General features: G+C 45.6%; 1 protein-coding gene across 2 annotated transcripts in view; it reads right to left on the bottom strand.

Annotated features, from left to right (window-relative positions):
• Positions 1–20,044, bottom strand: part of LOC125447391 (adhesion G protein-coupled receptor E2-like) — a 94,148-nt gene that overhangs the window by 41,130 nt on the left and 32,974 nt on the right. For both annotated transcript variants that reach the window (XM_059640042.1, XM_059640041.1), the window contains 4 exons: positions 17,768–17,905; positions 13,462–13,529; positions 6,038–6,160; positions 945–1,122 (listed from right to left, as the gene is read on the bottom strand). In XM_059640042.1, coding sequence (XP_059496025.1) covers positions 945–1,122; positions 6,038–6,160; positions 13,462–13,529; positions 17,768–17,905 — 507 coding nt within the window. The remainder of the gene's footprint in view (positions 1–944; positions 1,123–6,037; positions 6,161–13,461; positions 13,530–17,767; positions 17,906–20,044) is intronic.

Below are 20,044 nucleotides of genomic sequence, written 5' to 3'. Positions count from 1 at the left end.
AAGGAGAAAGACTGGTAAATGTTTACGGCAGCACAGCAGGGACCAGAGAGGTGTAACAGACGCAGCTTGGAGTCCTCTCCAGCTAAAAGATCTCCCCTTTATGAGAATTTGACCAATTTTCACCAAGCTAGAGGCAATAGGAAAAAGAGTAGGCCATCGCACCTCCTCCGTCATCCAATGAGATCATGGTCGATCTTTTGGCTCAATGCCATGTCCCGCCACTATCCTAATAATTGTGCCGGATCCTGGGAAAATCTGAAGAGGAGGACTTTCAGCCCTTTGACCCTGTACTAGTCAATCAGTTAAACTATGGTTGATCAGGTTTTGATCTCTATGTTAGACTGAGGCCATCCTGAACAGGTGGACATGATCCCACAGTGGCATTTTGAAGAACTGGTGAGATGCCTTTCTGTTCCCGAAATGATCAACTCTAAATCACAAACGGCATTGAATGCTGGTTCAGTTTTAAACCTGAGTTCGAGAAACTTTTATTAAGTAAAGGTGTAAAGGGATATGGGCTAAATGCAGGGATGTGGGATTAGGCCACAGATCAGCCACCAGGCCAGCACAGAGGCGGGGTGGCTCAATGGTTAGCACTGGTCCCTCATAGTGCTAGGAACCTGGATTTGATTCTAGCCTTGGGATGACTATCTGCGTGGAGTTTGCCTTTCTTCTGTGTGCCCTGATTTCCTCCCACAATCCAGAGATGTGTGGGTTAGGTGGATTAGCCTTGGTTAAAAACTGTGGGGATTGCGGGGGTGGGTGGTGGATGCTAGCACAGACTGAAAGGGTAGACTGGCCACTATGTGCACTGCAGGGATTCTATGATCTGGCTGAAAGGCAAAACAGGCTTGAGGTGCTGAATGGCCTGTTCCTAAGATGGAGGCCAATACGTTCGTTTCCAATTATTTCTTTTCCCTTGTATCACTCTCTGGGTTTCTTACCAATATTTCCAAATGACATGTTTTTCTTTTCCTGATCACTGAGTGTGTATGTGAAAGCTATCACCGAATTTTCCATGGTCTGTAAGGAGACTTCCAGGGCTCTCTGTCGATCCTGCGCTCCAAGATTTTCCAGAAAGGATTGGTTTCTCAGAAGCTCCCCTGTCAACGAGGTGAGGTTCTGCAGGATTGAAACAAGGCCCATGAGAGCGGCTACAATTCATTCAATTCAGGGCAACCAACGTGGAGCCACATTGTGACGCTGCACTGAAATGGATTTGCATTAAAAAGCAAAAGTATGGTGCGAAAGGAAGGGTGGAATTCTGTCTGGGCAATGTCAGAGCCGTTGGAAATGTCAAGCAAAACCATGGAAATGGTAATTATTCAGAGAGCGGAGAGTCTGTTTGACTAGCAGGTGGTTGGTCGGATTGGGCAGCAAGGAGTCGGATTAGAAAGAGGTCGAGATTTCTGATGGTTATAAACTTTGAGAAAAGGAGCCTATTCAATTGCCTGAAATATTCAGTTCCAACTGATCTGTGTTTCAACTCGGTTCCTTCCCTTTGCTGCATACGCTTCACTTCCTGAGCCCATCAATCTCAGCCTTGCAACTGACATAGAGTCATACAGCGCAGGAAAGGCCCTTCAGCCCATTGAGTCTGCACAACATGACTACCACCGACAGTACATAAATCCCAGTTTCCTGCACTTGTCCCATATCGTTGAACGTTACGATATTTAAAGTATTCTTCACAATATTTTTTAAAGGTAGTAAGGTTTCCAGCCTGCACTACCTTCCTGGGCAGCGCATTTCAAATTCTCACCACCCGCTGAGTGAAAGAGTTTCTTTTCCCCAAGTCCCCTGTGAATCTCTTTGCCCCTTACCCGAAAACAATGCCCTCCATGACTGACTCCTCAACAAAGAGGGACAGCTGTTTCCTATCGTGTGCCACAAGGATCTGTTTTGGGACCACTGCTGCTTTTTTTATAAATGACTTGGACGCAGGCGTAGGTGGCTGGGTTAGTAAGTTTGCAGATGACACTAAAGTCGGTGGAGTGGTGGACAGTGTGGAAGAATGTTGCAGGTTGCAGGGAGACTTGGATAAACTGCAGAATTGGGTCGAAAGGTGGCAAATGGAGTTCAATGCAGATAAATGTGAGGTGATTCACTTTGGGAGGAATAATAGGAAGGCAGAATACCGGGTTAATGGAAAGATTCTTGGTCGTGTGGATGTGCAGAGGGATCTTAGTCTCCATGTACATAGATCCCTGAAAGTTGCCACCCAGGTTGATAGTGCTGTTAAGAAGGCTTACGGTGTGTTAGGTTTTATTGGTAGAGGGATTGAGTTCCGGAGCCGTGGTGTCATGCTGCAACTGTATAAAACACTAATGCGGCCTCACTTGGAATATTGCGTACAGTTATGGTCGCCCCATTACAGGAAGGATGTGGAAGCATTGGAAAAGGTGCAGAGGAGATTTACCAGGATGTTGCCTGGTCTGGAGCAAAGGTCTTACGAGGAAAGGCTGAGGGACTTGGGTCTGTTCTCTTTGGAGAGAAGAAGAGGGGATTTAATGGAGACATACAGATGATTAGAGGGTTAGATAGGGTGTCCAGTGAGAGTCTTCTTCCGAGGGTGATGACGTTGGCTTGTACAAGGGGGCATAGCTGCAAATTGAGGGGTGATAGAGTTAAGACAGATGAAAGAGGCAGGTTCTTTACTCAGAGAGTGGTAACGGCATGGAATGCTCTGTACCTCCTCTAATGCTGTCATATCCTTCTTGTAGTGAGGTGATCAGTACTGCACATGGTACTCCACCTGTGGCCTGACCAATGCTCTGTACAACACCATCATTATCTCAGAGATAATGAGAACTGCAGATGCTGGAGAATCCAAGATAGTAAAGTGTGAAGCTGGATGAACACAGCAGGCCAAGCAGCATCTCAGGAGCACAAAAGCTGACGTTTCGGGCCTAGACCCTTCATCAGAGAGGGGGATGGGGTGAGGGTTCTGGAATAAATAGGGAGAGAGGGGGAGGCGGACCGAAGATGGAGAGTAAAGAAGATAGGTGGAGAGGAGAGTATAGGTGGGGAGGTAGGGAGGGGATAGGTCAGTCTAGGGAAGACGGACAGGTCAAGGAGGTGGGATGAGGTTAGTAGGTAGGAAATGGAGGTGCGGCTTGAGGTGGGAGGAAGGGATGGGTAAGAGGAAGAACAGGTTAGGGAGGCAGAGACAGGCTGGACTGGTTTTGGGATGCAGTGGGTGGAGGGGAAGAGCTGGGCTGGTTGTGTGGTGCAGTGGGGGGAGGGGACAAACTGGGCTGGTTTTGGGATGCGGTGGGGGATAGGGTTAGGTTTAGCCTAGCCTTATCTCCTTGCTCTTATACTCTTCTTTATCAGCCTATTCACATGTTCTGCAGACTTCAGGGACCTGTGAATATTTTTTTTTCTCTAATCTTTTGTTGGATATGGGTGTTGCTGGCTGGCAGCATTTCTTGCCCATCCCTAGCTGCCCTGGAGAAAGCCTCAGAATTATCCCACAATCCCTCTGTTCTTCTAATCTACCCAATATCCTGCCATTCAGTTGTTCTCTTGTACTTTGGTCAAGGGAATTTTGGATTTTTCAAGGCTTCTGATAGTCACAGATTCACTGGGATCTACAGCACAGAAAAAGGGCCTTGGGCCCTTCGAGACTGCACTGTCGATTCGTATCCCTTTTCCCAGCTCTTGGACCACTGCTTGTAAGTCTTGCCATTGTAAGATCCCATCTAAAGGATTCTTAAATGTTATGAGCATCTCTGCCTCTAGCTCCCTTACAGGCAGTGAGTTCCAGATTCCCACCAGCTTCTGGGTGAAAATGCTTTTCCTAAAAAAAGACAGTAAAGGTTACTTTATTTAAAACAAAAGTTCTTGCCAATTTCCCTGTAATTTGAGGAGAGAGACTTGGACAATATCCAGATTTGGGTTGACAAATAGCATTGATGCCACACTCGTGCCAGACAAATACCATCTTCGCCAAGAGATATCACTGTCTCCCCTTAACATTCAATGGTGTTGCCATCACTGAATCCCTCACTGTCAGCATCCTGGGGGGTACCATTGACCAGAAACTCAACTGGGCTAGCCATATAAATACTGTGGCTACAAGAGCCCCAGTCAGAAGCTAGGAATACTGCTGTGAGTAACTCACCTCCTGACTCCTCAGATCCTGCCCACCATCTACAAGGCACAAATCTGTAGTGGGATGGAATACCCCCCACTTGCCTGGATGAGTGCAGCCCCAACAACACTCAAGAAGCTCGACACCATCCAGGACAAAGCAGCCGCTTGATTGACATGACATCCACAAGCATCCCACTCCCTCCACCACTGATGCTTGGTAGCAGCCGTGTGTACTATCTACAAGATGCACTGCAGAAATTCACCAAGTTTCCTTAGACAGCATCGTCCAAACCCACAATCACTCACAACTAGAAGAACATGGGGCAGCAGATACATGGGAACACCACCCCCTGCAAATTCCCCTCCAAGTCACTCACCGTCCTGACTTGGAATTATGTTGCAGTTCCTTCAGTGTCACTGGGTCACAATCTTGGAATTCCCTCCCTCGGGACATTGTGGGTCAACCTACAGCATGGACAGCTGTGGTTCAAGAAGGCAGCTCACCTTCTCAAGGGGCAACTAGGGATGGGCAATAAATAATGTCCAGCCAGTGATATCCACATGCCATGTACATAAGAAAGAAATGATTTGATAGAGTGGTCCCCATGACTATATTCTCAGAAACATTAATACACAGGGAGAAAGTATATTGATTAAAACACGGGATGAAGACAATGTAAATAATTAGGAAAAGCTTTGATAGCATAGTCTGAGAAAATGTGTTTATTTGTGGGTAAGATTAGAATCAGAGGTTATTTAAACAACACAGTCACTAATAAATCTAATTGTGAATTCAGGAGAAATCACTCAAGTAAATACTGGAACTTGCTGGTGGGACGATTGGGACTGTGTGTAGATTCATTGGAACCTTTCAACAAGCACATCAGGGTTAAAGATATAGAAAGACATATGAATAGACAACTGAATCATAGAGTTTTAGAGTTCTACAGCACTGAAGCAGACCCATCAGTCCAACTTATCCATGCCAACCAGACATCCAAAATTAATCTAGTCCCCATTTGCCAGCATTTGGACCCTATCCCTCTAAACCCTTCCTATTCATATACCCATCCAGGTGCCCTTTAAATGTTGTAACTGTACCAGCCTCCACCACTTCCTCTGGCAGCTCATTCCATACACACACCACCCTCAGCATGAAAAAGTTGCCCCTTATGTCCTGTTTAAATATTTCCCCTCTCACCTTAAACCTCTGCCCTCGAGCTTTGGATTCCCCCACCCTGGGGCAAAAGACTTTGATTATTCACTCCATCCAAGCCCCTCATGATTTTATAAACCTCACTAAGGTCACCCCTCAGCCTCTGATGTTCCAGGGAAAATAGCCCCCAGCCTATTCAGCCTCTCCCTATAGCTCAAACCCTCCAACCTCGGCAACATCCTTGTAAGTCTTTTCTGAACCTTTTCAACTTTCACAACATCTTTCCCATAGCAGGGAGCCCAGAATTGAATACAATATTCCAAAAGCGACCTCACCAATATCCTGTACATTAGCAAACATGACCTCCCAACTCCTATTCTCAATGCACTGACAAATAAAGGCAAGCATACCAAATGCCTTCTTCACTATCCTGTGGCTCCACTTCCAAGGAATTAGGTTTTGGTGAACCTTATTAAGGTTTTCGTGAAACAAAATAAATTACAAGCGAGGCCCTAAATCTGAGTTCTGAGCTGAAACAGTTTTAGAAATAACATTCCAAGTACGTTCAAAGGTCACAAGAACTGCAGATGCTGGAGTCAGAGATAACATAATAGGCCGGGCAGCATCAGAGGAGCAGGAAAGCTGACGTTTCGGGTCTGAAGAAGGGTCACCAACCCGAAAAGTCAACTTTCCTGCCTCTCGGACGCTGCCAGGACTGCTGTGATCCTCTAGCTCCATACTGCGTTGGCCAAGTATGTTCAACTCCCCTTTTCCAATTCTCACCTTTAGATGTTGCTCAAAGTCAAAGTCCTCTTGGCTGCGCAGTTTTTCACACACATTATATTTGCGGAAAAGGCTGATGAATGAGCAGGTTGAATCATCATACTCTGGAGCTGAACTGTTCCCCTGGGAAAAAGAGAAAGGGAGTCAAATAAATTCAGGTTATTGCACTGGAGAATCCCAGGTTTGAAATTCCACACACATGGCCACACTTATACCAGTCATTGCAGTAACTTGTCGTTAAATATCTTTCCCATAGGTTAGCCTCTATGATTAATCTTCACTTGAGTTCACTTCATTGAGGGAGTGGATTTTCTATGGTAAAAAAACCCAAAAGAACAGTGGATGCTGTAAATCAGGAACAGAAACAGAATTTGCTGGAAAAGCTCAGCAGGTCTGGCAGCGTCTGTGAAAAAAACACTGACAGTTGATATTTTGGGTCCAGTGACCCTTCCTCAGAACCCTCTGTTCTAGGAAGGGTCACTGGACCCGAAACGTTAACTCTGATGTTTTTTCTCTTCATAGATGCTGCTGGATTTTCTATGGTGTGGTGTATCATGGGGATATCATTGCGCATAGAGTACAGGCATAGAGTCAAACAGCATGGGACCAGACCCTTTGGTCCAACCAGTCCGTGCTGACCATAATCCCAAGCCAAACTGGTTATCACCTGCTTGCACTTGGCCAACGTCCCTCCAAACATTTCTCATTCATGTACTTATCGATATGTCTTTTAAACATTGTAACTGTGCCCACATCCACCACTTCCTCAGGAAGTTCATCCCAAACATGAGACACTCTCTGTGTAAAAAAAACTTGCCCCTTGTGGCTTTTTAAAGTCTCTCTCTTCTCACCTTAAAGATATGCCTCCCTTTGTGTTGAAATCCCCCACCCTAGGGGAAAAACACCTGCCATTTCCCTTACCTACACCCTGCACGATTTTATAAACCTTTCTGAGGCCACCCCTCAACCCCCCACGCTCCAGTGAAAAATGTCCCAGCCTATCCAGCTTCTCCCTATAACTCCAACCCTCCAACCCTGGTAAATCTCTTCTGAACCCCTTCCAGTTTAATAAGTAGGTGGAAGCATAGTGAGAAAATAACTCGTGGAAGATCTCATTTGACTGGATTCTGGGTAAATTAATTGATTGATAAAGTAGATTTATGTCTGTTCATCACGTGCTACAAATCTGTCATATATCTGAAAAGTATTCGCACTGAATCCACGTAACAACATTACATCCATTCCCCATGATTCTGGTCATATTTGGTTGACTTTAATTTCTTTCTGACCTTCCAACAAAAAATGGTGCTCGAAACTATTTTTCAAACTTTCTCTTTGGACATGGTAGCACCGGAGAAACAACCTTTATCGTCCAGACACTGGGAATGAGTCATTTTAGGAATGGACTGGGGCTTCAAGTGGACTGGACTGGGTAAGCATGGCATTTTCCCATCTGCCTGTCAATCAACTGGGCTTAGACCACAAACTGAATGATATTACCGTAAAAATCTCCTGTGTGGCTTCCACTTCCTAGAACACACTTCTCAGTTGCAACACTTTGGGCAAAGTTAAATGACAAAATGTGAGCTCCTGAATGTTAAACAGTTGAGTTTAACAGTCACTTTGACAGAACCTCGAGTTTTATTTCACCTGACACACCACAAGACTTTAACACGAATAGAAATTGCTGGAAAAGCTCAGCAGGATTGCCAGCAGCTGTGGAGGGAAATCAGAGTTAACGTTTCGGGTCGAATGACCCTTCCTCAGTTCTGAAGTCGAGCCACTCGACCTGAAAAGGTAACTCTGATATCTCTCCACAGATACTGCCAGATCGTCTGAGCTTTCCCAGCAAATTGTATTTATGTTTCTGATTTACAGCATCTGCAGTTCTTTTGATTTTTACGAGACTCAAACATTACTGCAAATATCTGTGTGGAGTTCACACATTCTCCCTGTGTCTGTGTTTGCAAGCTGACTGGATTGGCCATGCTAAATTGCCCATAATGTCCATGAACATGCAGACTAGGTGGGTTAGTCGCTGTCTGATTCCCCACCACCCACGACACAGACACACAGACTCGCTCACACACACACACACACACACACACACACACACACACACACACACACACACACACACACACACACACACACACCAATCCACCCACCCTCATACACAAACACAGTCACATACACAATGATCCCTTAAGTAAAATAATAACCATCATTTGTTCTCTAGCCGTATTTAGTTTCAGACCTCTGCACCAAACTACATTCAATGATAACAAAGATTTCCATGGCAACTCTGCTTCACTGTCATCCTTTTCCTTTGTGCTTCCCAATTTTAATCACACTGGGGGTTGGGGTTGCTGAGGCTGGGTGTGATACTGTTTGGCGGGTTGGTGTGGATTTGAGGGGCTGAATGGCCTCTATCAGCAATGTGGGGGTTCCATGATTCTAGGGAGGAAAAAGCCTATCTCCTTCCTCATTAAATACTCCTCGTCTCCACAGGTTTCTGGGATAGAGAATTCTGAGATACTCCCCTCTGAGAAGAAATTCATTTGCGTCTTCAGTTTGGAATCTCCTCTGAGCTTCTCCTTTCTGATTCAATCATCGTTAATCACATGTGAAACCTTATCACTTTTTCATCAAAGCACACCGTGATGTCTAATGATGGCCCTGTTCCTGTTTCCTTTGTTCTCCTCGTGGGTGAGAATTACTCTGTGTGGGTGGTTTATGTAGAACTTCAGAGGTGCGAAACATTCATTCCTTCCGTGACATCTCCGTGGTTCGAAATGTCCAATGAGACCGCGGTTACAAACCACATCATCAGAAATGACAAGTGGATGCAAGTTTCTTTACTGGCTTTCACTGTTACTTTTGAGCAAAACCCATTGCTTTTCTGAAGCTGACAGTGCTTGGCATTTTTACCTCACCTGCCACGGGCAGGTATTTCCTGCATGCAAACTTGAGAGTGAAACGTTGTTTGTGTATAAAGTCGGACTTGTTTGTCAAACCTCTTCAATCCACAGGCACAGAATCAGAGAATTCTCAGCGCACAGAAAGGTCCCATTCAATCCACTGCGCCAACACCAGTTCCATTGTTGAGTGCCAATCTTTGCCTTAAATTCTCTTTTTTTTGTTAAAAGAAGCCTTGCGACCTCAGAATTTCCAGCCTCAGCATGAACCCAACAAGGTGCCTCATGGCCTAACATAGCAGTCTTTCAGCCTGACCCAGAGTGGGCTCCAGTCCGCAATGGGCCTAGACTCCAGTCCGCACTGGGCTGAGCATCAGGGTCCACAATGCCAGGAGATCGCTCTGGAATCACCTTAAAACCAGAAGTCCATGCTGAGACCATGCCAGGCTGAGAGACCGCCATGCATCTCTGGAAGACCACCATGCTGGCCCGTCTTATGAGAGTGCTCCCACAGCACTGCTGGCTCACAGCTTCGAAGATCCAACAGGTGATAAAGAAGGGACAGTGATCTAGTTCCAATTCAAGATGGCACGCCAGAAGGATAGGCAGAATGGGTTTCCTCTGGGTGCTCCAGTTTCGTCCCACAGCCCAAAGATGTGCAGGGTAGATGGATTGGCCATGCTAAGTTGCCCCATAGTGTCCAGGGATGTGCAGGTTAGCCATGGGAAATGTAGGGTAACAGGGATAGGGTAAAGGCACTGGGTCTCGATCAGATGCCCTTTGGAGGGTTGGTGTGGATTCGCTGGAACGAATGGCCTGCTTCCTCAGTGTAGGGATTCTATGATTCTGTGAGAATGGCCTCCTCTATCTCATGGTCTCATGGTCCTGGTTCGTCTAACCCACTACCATGAATGAGGTGAAACATGATGCACTTTTTGTTTCCAAAAGTCACAATGTTTAAAGTACTCACCCTCAACCTCCAGAATCAACTGATATCAATAGAGGCATCAAATGATGTCAGCCTCATTAACTAAATACTATCTCAAAATACAGTCATAGAGTCTTACAGCACAGAAACTCATCCATGTCGACCAAATATTCTAAATTAATCTAGCCCCATTTGCCAACATTTCACCCATATCCCTCTAAACCCTTCCTATTCAGATACCCACCCAGGTGCCTTTTAAATACTGTAATTGTACCAGCCTCCACCACTTCCTCTGGCAACTCATTCCATACACGGACCACCCTCTGTGTGAAAATGTTACCCTTTAAGTCCCTTTTAAATCTTTTCCTTCTCACTTTAAACCTAAGCTCTCAAGTTTTGAACTCGCCTACCCTGCGGAAAGATACCTTGGCTATTCACTCTATCCATGCCTTTCATGATTTTACAAAATGTCTATAAGGTCACCCTGAGATGTTATTGGGATAGCATCCCATTGATTTCTATATTTCTAGAAATTAGTGTCCTTTATCTGCCTACACATAGGCATGCAGACACTGCCTTAAAACTTTCTGCCCAGTTAGAAATTAGGTGTAAAACTTTGTAACTCCTTATCTTCCTACGCATATGGATGCAGACACTGCCTTAAGCTTCCTGCCTGAATAGAAATAGAGTTAAACTGCGCAAATCTTTATCTTCCTGCACAGGGGTATGTGGAAACTGTCTCAAATAAGGTTAAGTGAGGACCATTTGTAAAGGTGTGAGACTTCTGAAGTGTGTAACTTCTGTTCCTGACAAAGGGGCCAGGGCACTGACTTTTGTTCCAGCCAGACGCTTCGGCAGCTTGAAATTACAATCTGTCACGTTAACAACTTGATATCGCCTCCTGTCACTTTGTGAACGATCGATACTATATCCTACTCTCTTTATGTTTTAAATGTAGTAATTGTTTTGTATCATGCCATCGTCTGTTGTAGTGATTGTTTCATGTATCATGCCATTGTGAGATGTAAAATTGCTTTATGTATTATTCACTTGGTAAAGTATAAAAAGCAGGGACTGTCCGCTGCTCGGGGAGAATTGCTTATGAGACTCTGCACTCTGTGCCGGGTTGAGTGCAGTGATTCTTCACAGCTTGTACTTGATTTGCAATAAAGGATTTGTGTTTTTCGAAAAACGTCAGTGTCTTGTTGTTACAGCAAGTCCGTGAGGGTCTCTGAAAACGAACCAAACAACCCCTCAGCGTCTGACACTCCAGGGAAAATAGAGCCAGCCTATTCAGCCTCTCCCTAAAGCTCAAACCCTCCAAACCTGGCAATTTCCTTGTAAGTCTTTTCTGAACCCTTTCAAGTTTCATAACACCCTTCCTCTTGCAGAGAGACCAGAAATGAAAGCAGTATTCAAAAACTGGCCTCATCGATGTCCTTGAGTCAGTTGTAGCTCAGTGTAGATCCCTCCCCTGAATCCAAGGACCTGAGTACGAAATGGAGTCTCCAGTGCAGTACGCAGAGAGTGCTGCATTGCCAGGTGCGCTGAACATCAGGTGAGATGCCAAGTCAAGCCACCATCCTCTCTCAAGTGGAAGCAAGAGCTACCCGCTGGCATTATTCCTAAAAATAATTAGGGAGTTCTCCTGGTTGTCATGGAGAATGCTTATCCCTCAAAAAACTAATGATCCGACCCTTATAGTTTTGTGGGAACTTTCTGTGGAGGTGCTCCCATCCAGACCAACCCCTATTAATCCATGCCCCCTGGTCACCCCTCTTCATAATCATGTGTCGTTCTAGTGCCAGACCATGCCAGCCTATTATTCCACCCTTTCCCCATTGACTACCAATGCCTGCACATCTAGTACGCACTCACCCCACCCACAGGGGACAAATCGTACAATCCCTACAACGTGGACAGACGTTATTCAGCCCATCGAATCCACACCGACCCTCCAAAGAGGAGAATCCAGCTCAGATCCAGCACTCGACACTATCACTGTAACCTAGCGTTTCCAATGGCTAACCTAACTGACCTGCACATGCCCTGGAAGCCATGGGGCAATTTAGCATGGCCAATCCACCCTAACCTGCACATTTTTGGACTGTGGGAGGAAACCCACGCAGACATGGGGAGAATGTGCAAACCCCCCGTCTCCTGAGGCTGGAATCAAACCTGGGTCCTCACTAGTATTACTTCAAGTACTATACTGTCGTCTGCACTCCATTGAGGAAAAAAAATCCATTTGTGAAAATACATTTTGACAGTTCTTGACAGGATTGACACACCAGGGGACTTACGGTCCTCTTAAGCACAATCCTGTTTTACCGCTAACAATACCCTAAGGGTATCCCTCCCACACCCAGCTCCAACTTGGGGTGCCTGGCACAGGTCTCCCCACCAAATGCATCCCAGGACAATATCCATACGAGTGTCCTCGTTCTCCACAGGGGCCATCAGCAAACAAAACAAATCCAGAAAGCTCCTCGGGGATCTTAAATCCATATTCAGTATTCTATGCTGTGATGTGTCTGAATCTCACTTCAGAGTTATATAGCACGGAAACAGGCCCTTCGGTCCAACCAGCCTGTGCTGACCCTATTCCCAAACTATACTAGCCCCACCTGCCTGTGCTTGGCCCATATCCCTCCAAACCTTTCCTATTCATGTACTTCTCTAAATGCCTTTTAAACGTTGCTATTGTAACCTACACCCACCACACCCTCTGGCGCTACATTCCACACACAAACTCTGCATACAAATAGAAAACAGCTCCTCACGTCTTTTTAAAATCTTCCTCCTCTCAGCTTAAAAATATGCCCCCTGGCCTCGAAATCCCCCACCCTAGATAACCCTCACGAGTGGAGCTAATCAGAGATTTCAATGGCCAGTTGCCTCTATGCAACAGCAAACCTGGCCTCACTCCATTCCTGATCCTGGAAATTGAAAATGTCATTGTGTTCGGGATGGGAAGCCTTGGGATTGCCTTTACCATTTTCAGACTGGATTGGATGGAGTCTGATCTGCATTGTGGTGAAAATCTGAGTGTTCGTAACAGAGTGAGGGCAGCTCAGTGGCTCAGTGGTTAGCAATGCAGCCTCACAGCGCCAGGGACCCGGGTTCGATCCCACCCTCAGGCAACTGTCTGTGCGGAGTTTGCACATTCTCCCTGCGTCTGTTTGGGTTTCCTCCGGGTGCTCCGGTTTCCTCCCACAGCTCAAAGATGTGCAGGTCAGGGTGGATTGGCCGTGCTAGATTACCCCATAGATGTGTAGGCTTGGTGGGTTATAAGGGAGATGGGTCTGGGTAGGATGCTTCAAGGGTTAGTGTGGACTTGTTGGGTTGAAGGGCCTGTTTCCACACTGTAGGGATTCTATATTTTAAAAAAAACAGTGTAGGTGCTGTAAAACACATGTAAATAAACCCTTTGTTCACTGAGAGACTGGTGTCATCTTCGGTTTGCTCTGAGCAACATCAGGGAGACAGGATGTGCTGCAAAACTGGCAAGGAGATGACATTGAGGACCCACATCTTCAGGATGGTCAGAAAATGCCACGGTGACCATGGCAACCTACCTGCATCGACTCCATCTCCATGGCTACACGGGAACATTTGGCAATTTCATCAGAAGAGCAGTCAAATTCTTGGGAGGCAAACAGAAGGGTGAACTTCAGCAGGATGTTATCATTTTTCCTAATTTCCTGTGTCCAAAAACTATCAATAATTCTCCCTACACTTCCGTAAGCAGTTGCATCAGAATGTGCTGGATTCGTGCTAAAGGAGAAAACTTTGTATATAGAAGAGGAGCCAGTATTGACAGGGACACACTGTCCTTCAGATCTATCTCGCGTGGCCTGGCCTGAAGGCTCCTCACGTAGTTCAATGTCAAATTTTGCCCCGGGTCCTGATGTTTTGGGACATTATGCTGTCTCAAAGGCACAACAGGAATGCAAGTTGTTCTCTGTAATGTCCTCCAGCCCTACAGCCCAGTTAGATACCCACACTCCTCCAGATACTAGCTCTTCAATATCCCAAATTTTAAATCAATCCAATATTTTTGAAAACTTACTCCCGCGTGAGACATTAGCATTGACGGCTGGCTCAGCTCCCTAGTTGTCCCTGCTTTCTTGAACTGCTGCAGTCCATATGCTGTAGGCAGACCCACAATACCCTTAGGGAGGGAATTCCGGGGTTTTGACCCAGCGACACTGAAGGAATGGCAATCTTTTTCCAAGTCAGGATGGTGAGTGCCTCGGAGGGGAACTTGCAGACGGTGGTGTTCCATTGTATCTGCTGCTCTTGTCCTTCTGGATGGAAGTGGTCGTGGGTTTGAAGTTGCGTTGGTGAATTTCTGCAGTGCATCTTGTAGATGGTACACACTGCTGCTACAGAGCATCTGTGGTGGCTTGGTGACTTCGCTTTCAGCTGTCTGGGTCCTGAACTCTGGAATCCCCTCCCTATACTTTTCTGCATCTCCACCTTTGCTTTTGTCCTTTTGAACACTCCAGGAAAACATCTTTTTCATCAAGTTGTCTAATATTACCTGAACTGGCATGTTTTGTCTGGCATAATTAAAAGTGCCCCACAAATGTATATTAGTTATCGCCACTGTGTGTTCTCTGGAAACAGGGTTTCATGGAATATTCTGATGAGGTTCAGCCAAACATCTTTCGATAGTATTTGAGCTGTGCTGTGTACAGGGTGGACAATCTTTGGACCTGTGAGCAATGTTAGTGAGCACTTTCTCTCTGTAGTGCTGCTCTCCAAATCATACTATCACCAATATCGGCATGGGTTTGACACATGGGAATGGCTGTGTCAAAGGGAAGAGGGTGCAGGGGTCTAGTAAACATTGAAAGTAGAAGCAGGAGTTGGCCATTCAGCCCTTCGAGCCTGCTCCACTATTCAATAGGATCGTGGCTGATCATTCAACTCAAAGTCCCCTGTTCCCTCTTTCTCCCCCCTTTAGTCATTAGAATTACATCAAACTCCTTCTTGAAAACATTTAATATTTTGGCCTCCATTGCTTCCTATGAGAGAGAATTCCACAGGCTCACCACTCTCTGGGTGTAGACATTTCTCCTCATTTCAAGACTAGGGAACATATTTTTAAGGCAAGAGGAGAAAGACGTTAAAAAGACATGGGGGTTGGGGCGACTTTATATTTCATGCAGAAGGTAGTTTCTGTGTGGAATGAAGTTCCCAGAGGAAGTCGTGGGCGCAGATACAGTTATGATGTTTGAAAGACATTTGGATATGTACAGGAGTAAGAAGTGTTTGGTGGGATATGAGCCAAGTGCAGACAGTTTTGACTAGTTTAGTTTGGGATTATGGTCAGCATGGACTAGATGGACTGAAGGGTCTGTTTCCATGCTGTATGACTTTGTGACTCTATTTCAGTCCTGAATGTTTCATTCAGTATCCTTAGGCTGTGACCACAGGTCTGAACTCCCTGATCATCCTTACCCTGTCTAGTCCTGTTAGAATTTAACACAGAACTTTCTATGAGATTTCTCCACATTCTTCTAAACTCCAGTGAATGTAGTGCTAAACAATTCAGTCTTTCCTCATACATCAGTCCTGCCATGCTAGGAATCAATGTAGAAAACTCTAGCTCCCTCAAGCCACTCTACCATTCAACAAGATCATGGCTGATCTGATCTCTCCAAACTGATCCCGCTTTTCTCCACTGCCTCCCTTGCATTTCAAGTATATATCTACCTGTCTTTAAAAGTTTCAAAATCCTCATTTTCACTGTCTTTCAGTGAAATGAATTCTAAAGACACCCAGATCCCTCTGAAAGCAAATAAAAATCTCCTCATCCCTGTTTTTGGTGATTTTCAATTTTCAGTTATTTTTTACGTTGGGTCTGTTGTGGGAGTGTGTGGGATTTTAACTCAGAGTTCAAAAATCATGGAATCATACAGCACAGAAACAGGTCTTTCAGTGCAACCATGTTCCCAAACTAAACCGGTCCCACCTGCCTCATACTGGCCCCTAACCCTCCAAACTCTTATTCATGTACTTATCTAAATGTCTTTTAAATGTTGTAACTGTGCCCACATCCACCCCTTAGTCTACAAGTGCATTCCACACACAAACCACTCTGTGTAAAAAAAATGCCCCTCATGTTTTTTGTAAATCCTTCTCCTTTCACTTTAAAAAAACTCTCCCCTAGTTTTGAAATTCCCCTCCCTGAGGAAAAGACCCCTGCCATTCACCTTATCTATGCCTCTCGTGATTTTATAAACCTCTATAAGGTCACCCCTCAGCCTCCCACGCTCCAGTGAAAAATGTCCCAGTCTATCCAGCCACTCCTTATAACTCAAACCCTCCATTCCCAGCAACGTCCTGGTAAATCTTTTCTGAGCCCTCTTCAGCTTCACAGCGTCCTTCCTATAGCAGGGTGATCAGAACCGGACACAGTACTGCATTAGAGGCCTCACCAACATCCTGGACAACCTCAACATGAGGTACTGACTCATGTGGTTAAACATCAGAGCATTGAAGTCAAGCTTTCTTAGCAAATCTATCTTTCTATGATGCGAACATCAAACAATTATATACGTGAACCCCCTAACTCCTGTGTGAGGCAGCTGGTCTTGGCATTAAAATTGAGACGGAAGATTGAGCAACCTGTTTCTGCTCTGCTCTGACAGTTCCCCAGGCTTTTCGATAGAGCCTGAGAACCAGAGGAAGTACGAGACATTGTGCTATGCCAAATGCAAGGTGGTAAAGCGTTGTTGGTGGCCTCTTGCAGGGGGGGAAGCTCCCTGAGGATTCACTTTGCCTGACCTGACAGGCAACGCTTGAGAGTGGTCGGACACTCAGCACCTTCAAGGGGTCTATGGCCATGCAAGTTGTTGATGTTCACCAGGCAAGGAGTGGAACCAGGGCGTTACAATATGAGCAAATCTGGCTCCTTAAAGGTTTATTAAATAGCTGCACAGTATGGAGCTTGGAGCCTGTACTGTGCTACTGTGAGAACATAAGACATAGGAGCAAGTGTAGGCCATTCAGCCCATCGGGTCTGCTCCAATGAGATCGTGGCTGATCTAATCATTCTCAAATTCCGCTCTCTTGTTGGGGAATTGAGTGCATCGCTGAATTTTCCCAGAGTAGGACTTGCTCTCCTGCGATATGGCAGATCCAGTTTCGGATCAACTCTAGATGTTGAATGGAGATGCAAGCCAATGAGAGGCAATCGGTGAGTGAATGAGCCAAGGAGAGTATAGAGATAGCAACTCGGGAGTAGGGAGAGTCCTTATCTCAGAGTGGGGTGGATGTGCTAATGGGAGGATCTGTATTTCAGAGGGGCTGGAGTGGGGAGGCTCCACACCTTGGAGGATGGGAAGTGAGAAAGTTTATGTTTCAGAGGGAGGAGAATAGGGAGATTCATAGCTCAGGGTTGGGGGTGGGAGGTGTGGTAAAGTCCATAAGCTGGAGAATGGGGAGTGGGAATGTCCATATCTTGGACAGCGGGGAATAGGGAGAGTCCATTTCATGGGTGGTGGGAAGTGGGAAGTGGTAGAGTCCATATACAGGAGAGTGGGCAGTGGGGAGTGTCCATATCACAGAAGAGGGGGGTGCAGTGGTAGGGTCCATATCTCAGAGGAAGGGGAGCAGAGAGAGGCCAATAATTGGATGCAGGGAGCAGGGAGAAGCTGGAACCCAAATGTCAGGGAATGGGAAAAGGCACCAACATGCTCACAAAGGTAACAACATTAAAAGAAAAACTGGGAATACTCAAGGAAATGACTTCAACAGACTGATGTTAAAGTGAAATAGTACAACCTTAAACGAGGGCTTACTGCTCTGTACTGAGGGAAAGGAAAAGGAAAGACAGATAGACATTACAGAAAAAAAAGGTAAAGCACCTACTGATACATGTATTGGTGTGATGCATTCTGCTCCCTCCAGCTGATATAAAGCCAGGGTCACACGTGCAGCTATAACTCCCCACTGTGTTTGTACAGTTGGCATGAGAACCACATGGACTGGAGTGACATTCGTCAACATCTGCAACAGAGAACGGAATCTGATCACTCTGTGTGCTGTGAGCAAGTGGCTGCCGCCACCCACAGTGCAGGATGCACACAATGTTATGCTCATTACATAAAGGTCCCTCTGCAACTTCACTAACTCTGGATGTCCACATGATGAAAGCAAATTCTTAATAGAACCTGGAAGTGTAAATTATAATGAGTTTTTTCTTGTTAAGTTCAAGTTGCGCTATCCTAATGTCAAGGTGAAACTGAACAAAAATAGCAGGAGAAGATGAAGTATACGAAAATCAGATTGAACAAAGTATCACAAAAGGCGGTAGATATCTTGAAGCTGAGACATTTAAACCGTGCTTTGTTAAAACTTTGTGAAGTAGGCTTTCTAGTTTATTTGTATCATGCATGTCTCCAGATGATACATCAAACTTAAAATCCCGACAGTGTGGAAGCAGGCCATTCGGCCCTCTAAGTCCACACTGACCTCTGAACAGCATCACACCTAGACACACTCCCTACCCTATAACCCTGCATTTTCTTGACGAACTCACCTAGCTTACACATCCTTGGAGAATTTCTCATGGCCAATCCGTGTAATCCGCACATCTTTAGTTGATGGGAGGAAACTGGAGCAGCGAAAGGAAACCAGCACAGACACAGGGAGAATGTGCAAACTCCACACAGACAGTCACCTGAGTGTCCCTGGTACTGTGAGGCAGCAGTGCTAACCACTGAGAGACTGCACCACTCTCTCTCTAAACTCGTCACCCATTTCATTTACATTTGGTAGAAACAATATGGGGACTAGTTCTCTGCAAATGACAGGGATACTTTCAGGCTTTGCACGTTTTTCTGGAATTTCTGGGATCTTTATTCCTTTTATTGCATGGTGTTATCAAAGCTGATCGGTGTCAATCTGGAAAACAATCATTTTCCTTACTCCCTACCCCACCCACCTCCCTATTTGCTGCATATAAACTGACGTTTTCCCAAACACCATCAGTTCTGAGGAAGGGTCACCAGACCCGAAACGTTAACTCTGTTTTTCCCTTCATAGATGCTGCCAGACCTGCTGAGCTTTTCCAGCAATTTCCGTTTATGTTCTGATTTACAGCATCCGCAGTTCTTTCGGTTTTTAATTATTACCCTTTCTTTTGTTGTGCTAATTGTTTTGTTCATATGAAATTTGCCTTTCTCACAACTGTCCTGATGAATGCAGCAATAACAGGGCATTTTTTAACTTCACTCAGCTGCTGTGGTTTTCACTGGGTCCAGCGTTTATTGCCCGTCCCTAGCTGCACCTTGAGAAAGTGGTGGTGAGCTGCCATTTTGAACCATTGCAGTACAGAGAGTGTGGGTAGACTCCCAGCACAGTTAGGGAGGGAGTTTCCAGACTTTTACACAGCAACACTGAATATTCCCAAGCCGGGGATAGTGAGTGGTTTGGAGGGGAACTTGCAGGGGGTGGTGTTCCCAAGTATCTGATGCTCTTGCCCTTCTAGATGAAAGTGGTTATGGGTTCGGAAGGTGCTGTCTGAGGATCTTTGGTGAATTTCTGCAGCACATCTTGTAGATTGTGCATACTGCTGCCACCGAGTGTCGGCGGTGAAGGGAGCACATGTTTGTCGCTGTGCTGTTGATGATGTTTTGTTCAGGTCCCCCAACATGTGTGCCTTTCCAGCAGCATACAATGTGATTCAAGCTTAAGGTCAGTCAAAGGCTGTACAATGTAGCATAATGTTTGAAACCCAGCTTAAAAACATTCAAAGAAACATCAGGGTCAATTCTGATCTGCATCAGGGAGAGGCAGGCCATAAATCTGGAATTAAGTGTGCAAGATGCAATTTGATCTCATTTTATTTTCGGTGATTATGGGAACTGCAGATGCTGGAGAATCCAAGATAACAAAGTGTGAAGCTGGATGAACACAGCAGGCCAAGCAGCATCTTAGGAGCACAAAAGCTGACATTTCAGGCCCAGACCCTTCATCAGAGAGGTCATCTGATGAAGGGTCTCGGCCCGAAACGTCAGCTTTTGTGCTCCTGAGATGCTGCTTGGCCTGCTGTGTTCATCCAGCTTCACACTTTGTCATGTTATTTTCTGTTCAGTTCCAGGGCAGGAGTGAAGAAGTGCCATCACCACTAGAGTTCATTCAATC

The sequence above is a fragment of the Stegostoma tigrinum genome, chromosome 35, assembly GCF_030684315.1.
Source record: "Stegostoma tigrinum isolate sSteTig4 chromosome 35, sSteTig4.hap1, whole genome shotgun sequence".
Taxonomy (NCBI): Eukaryota; Metazoa; Chordata; class Chondrichthyes; order Orectolobiformes; family Stegostomatidae; genus Stegostoma; species Stegostoma tigrinum.
The sequence above is the reverse complement of the archived record's forward strand: the minus strand, read 5'-3'. Positions and strand labels throughout refer to the sequence as shown.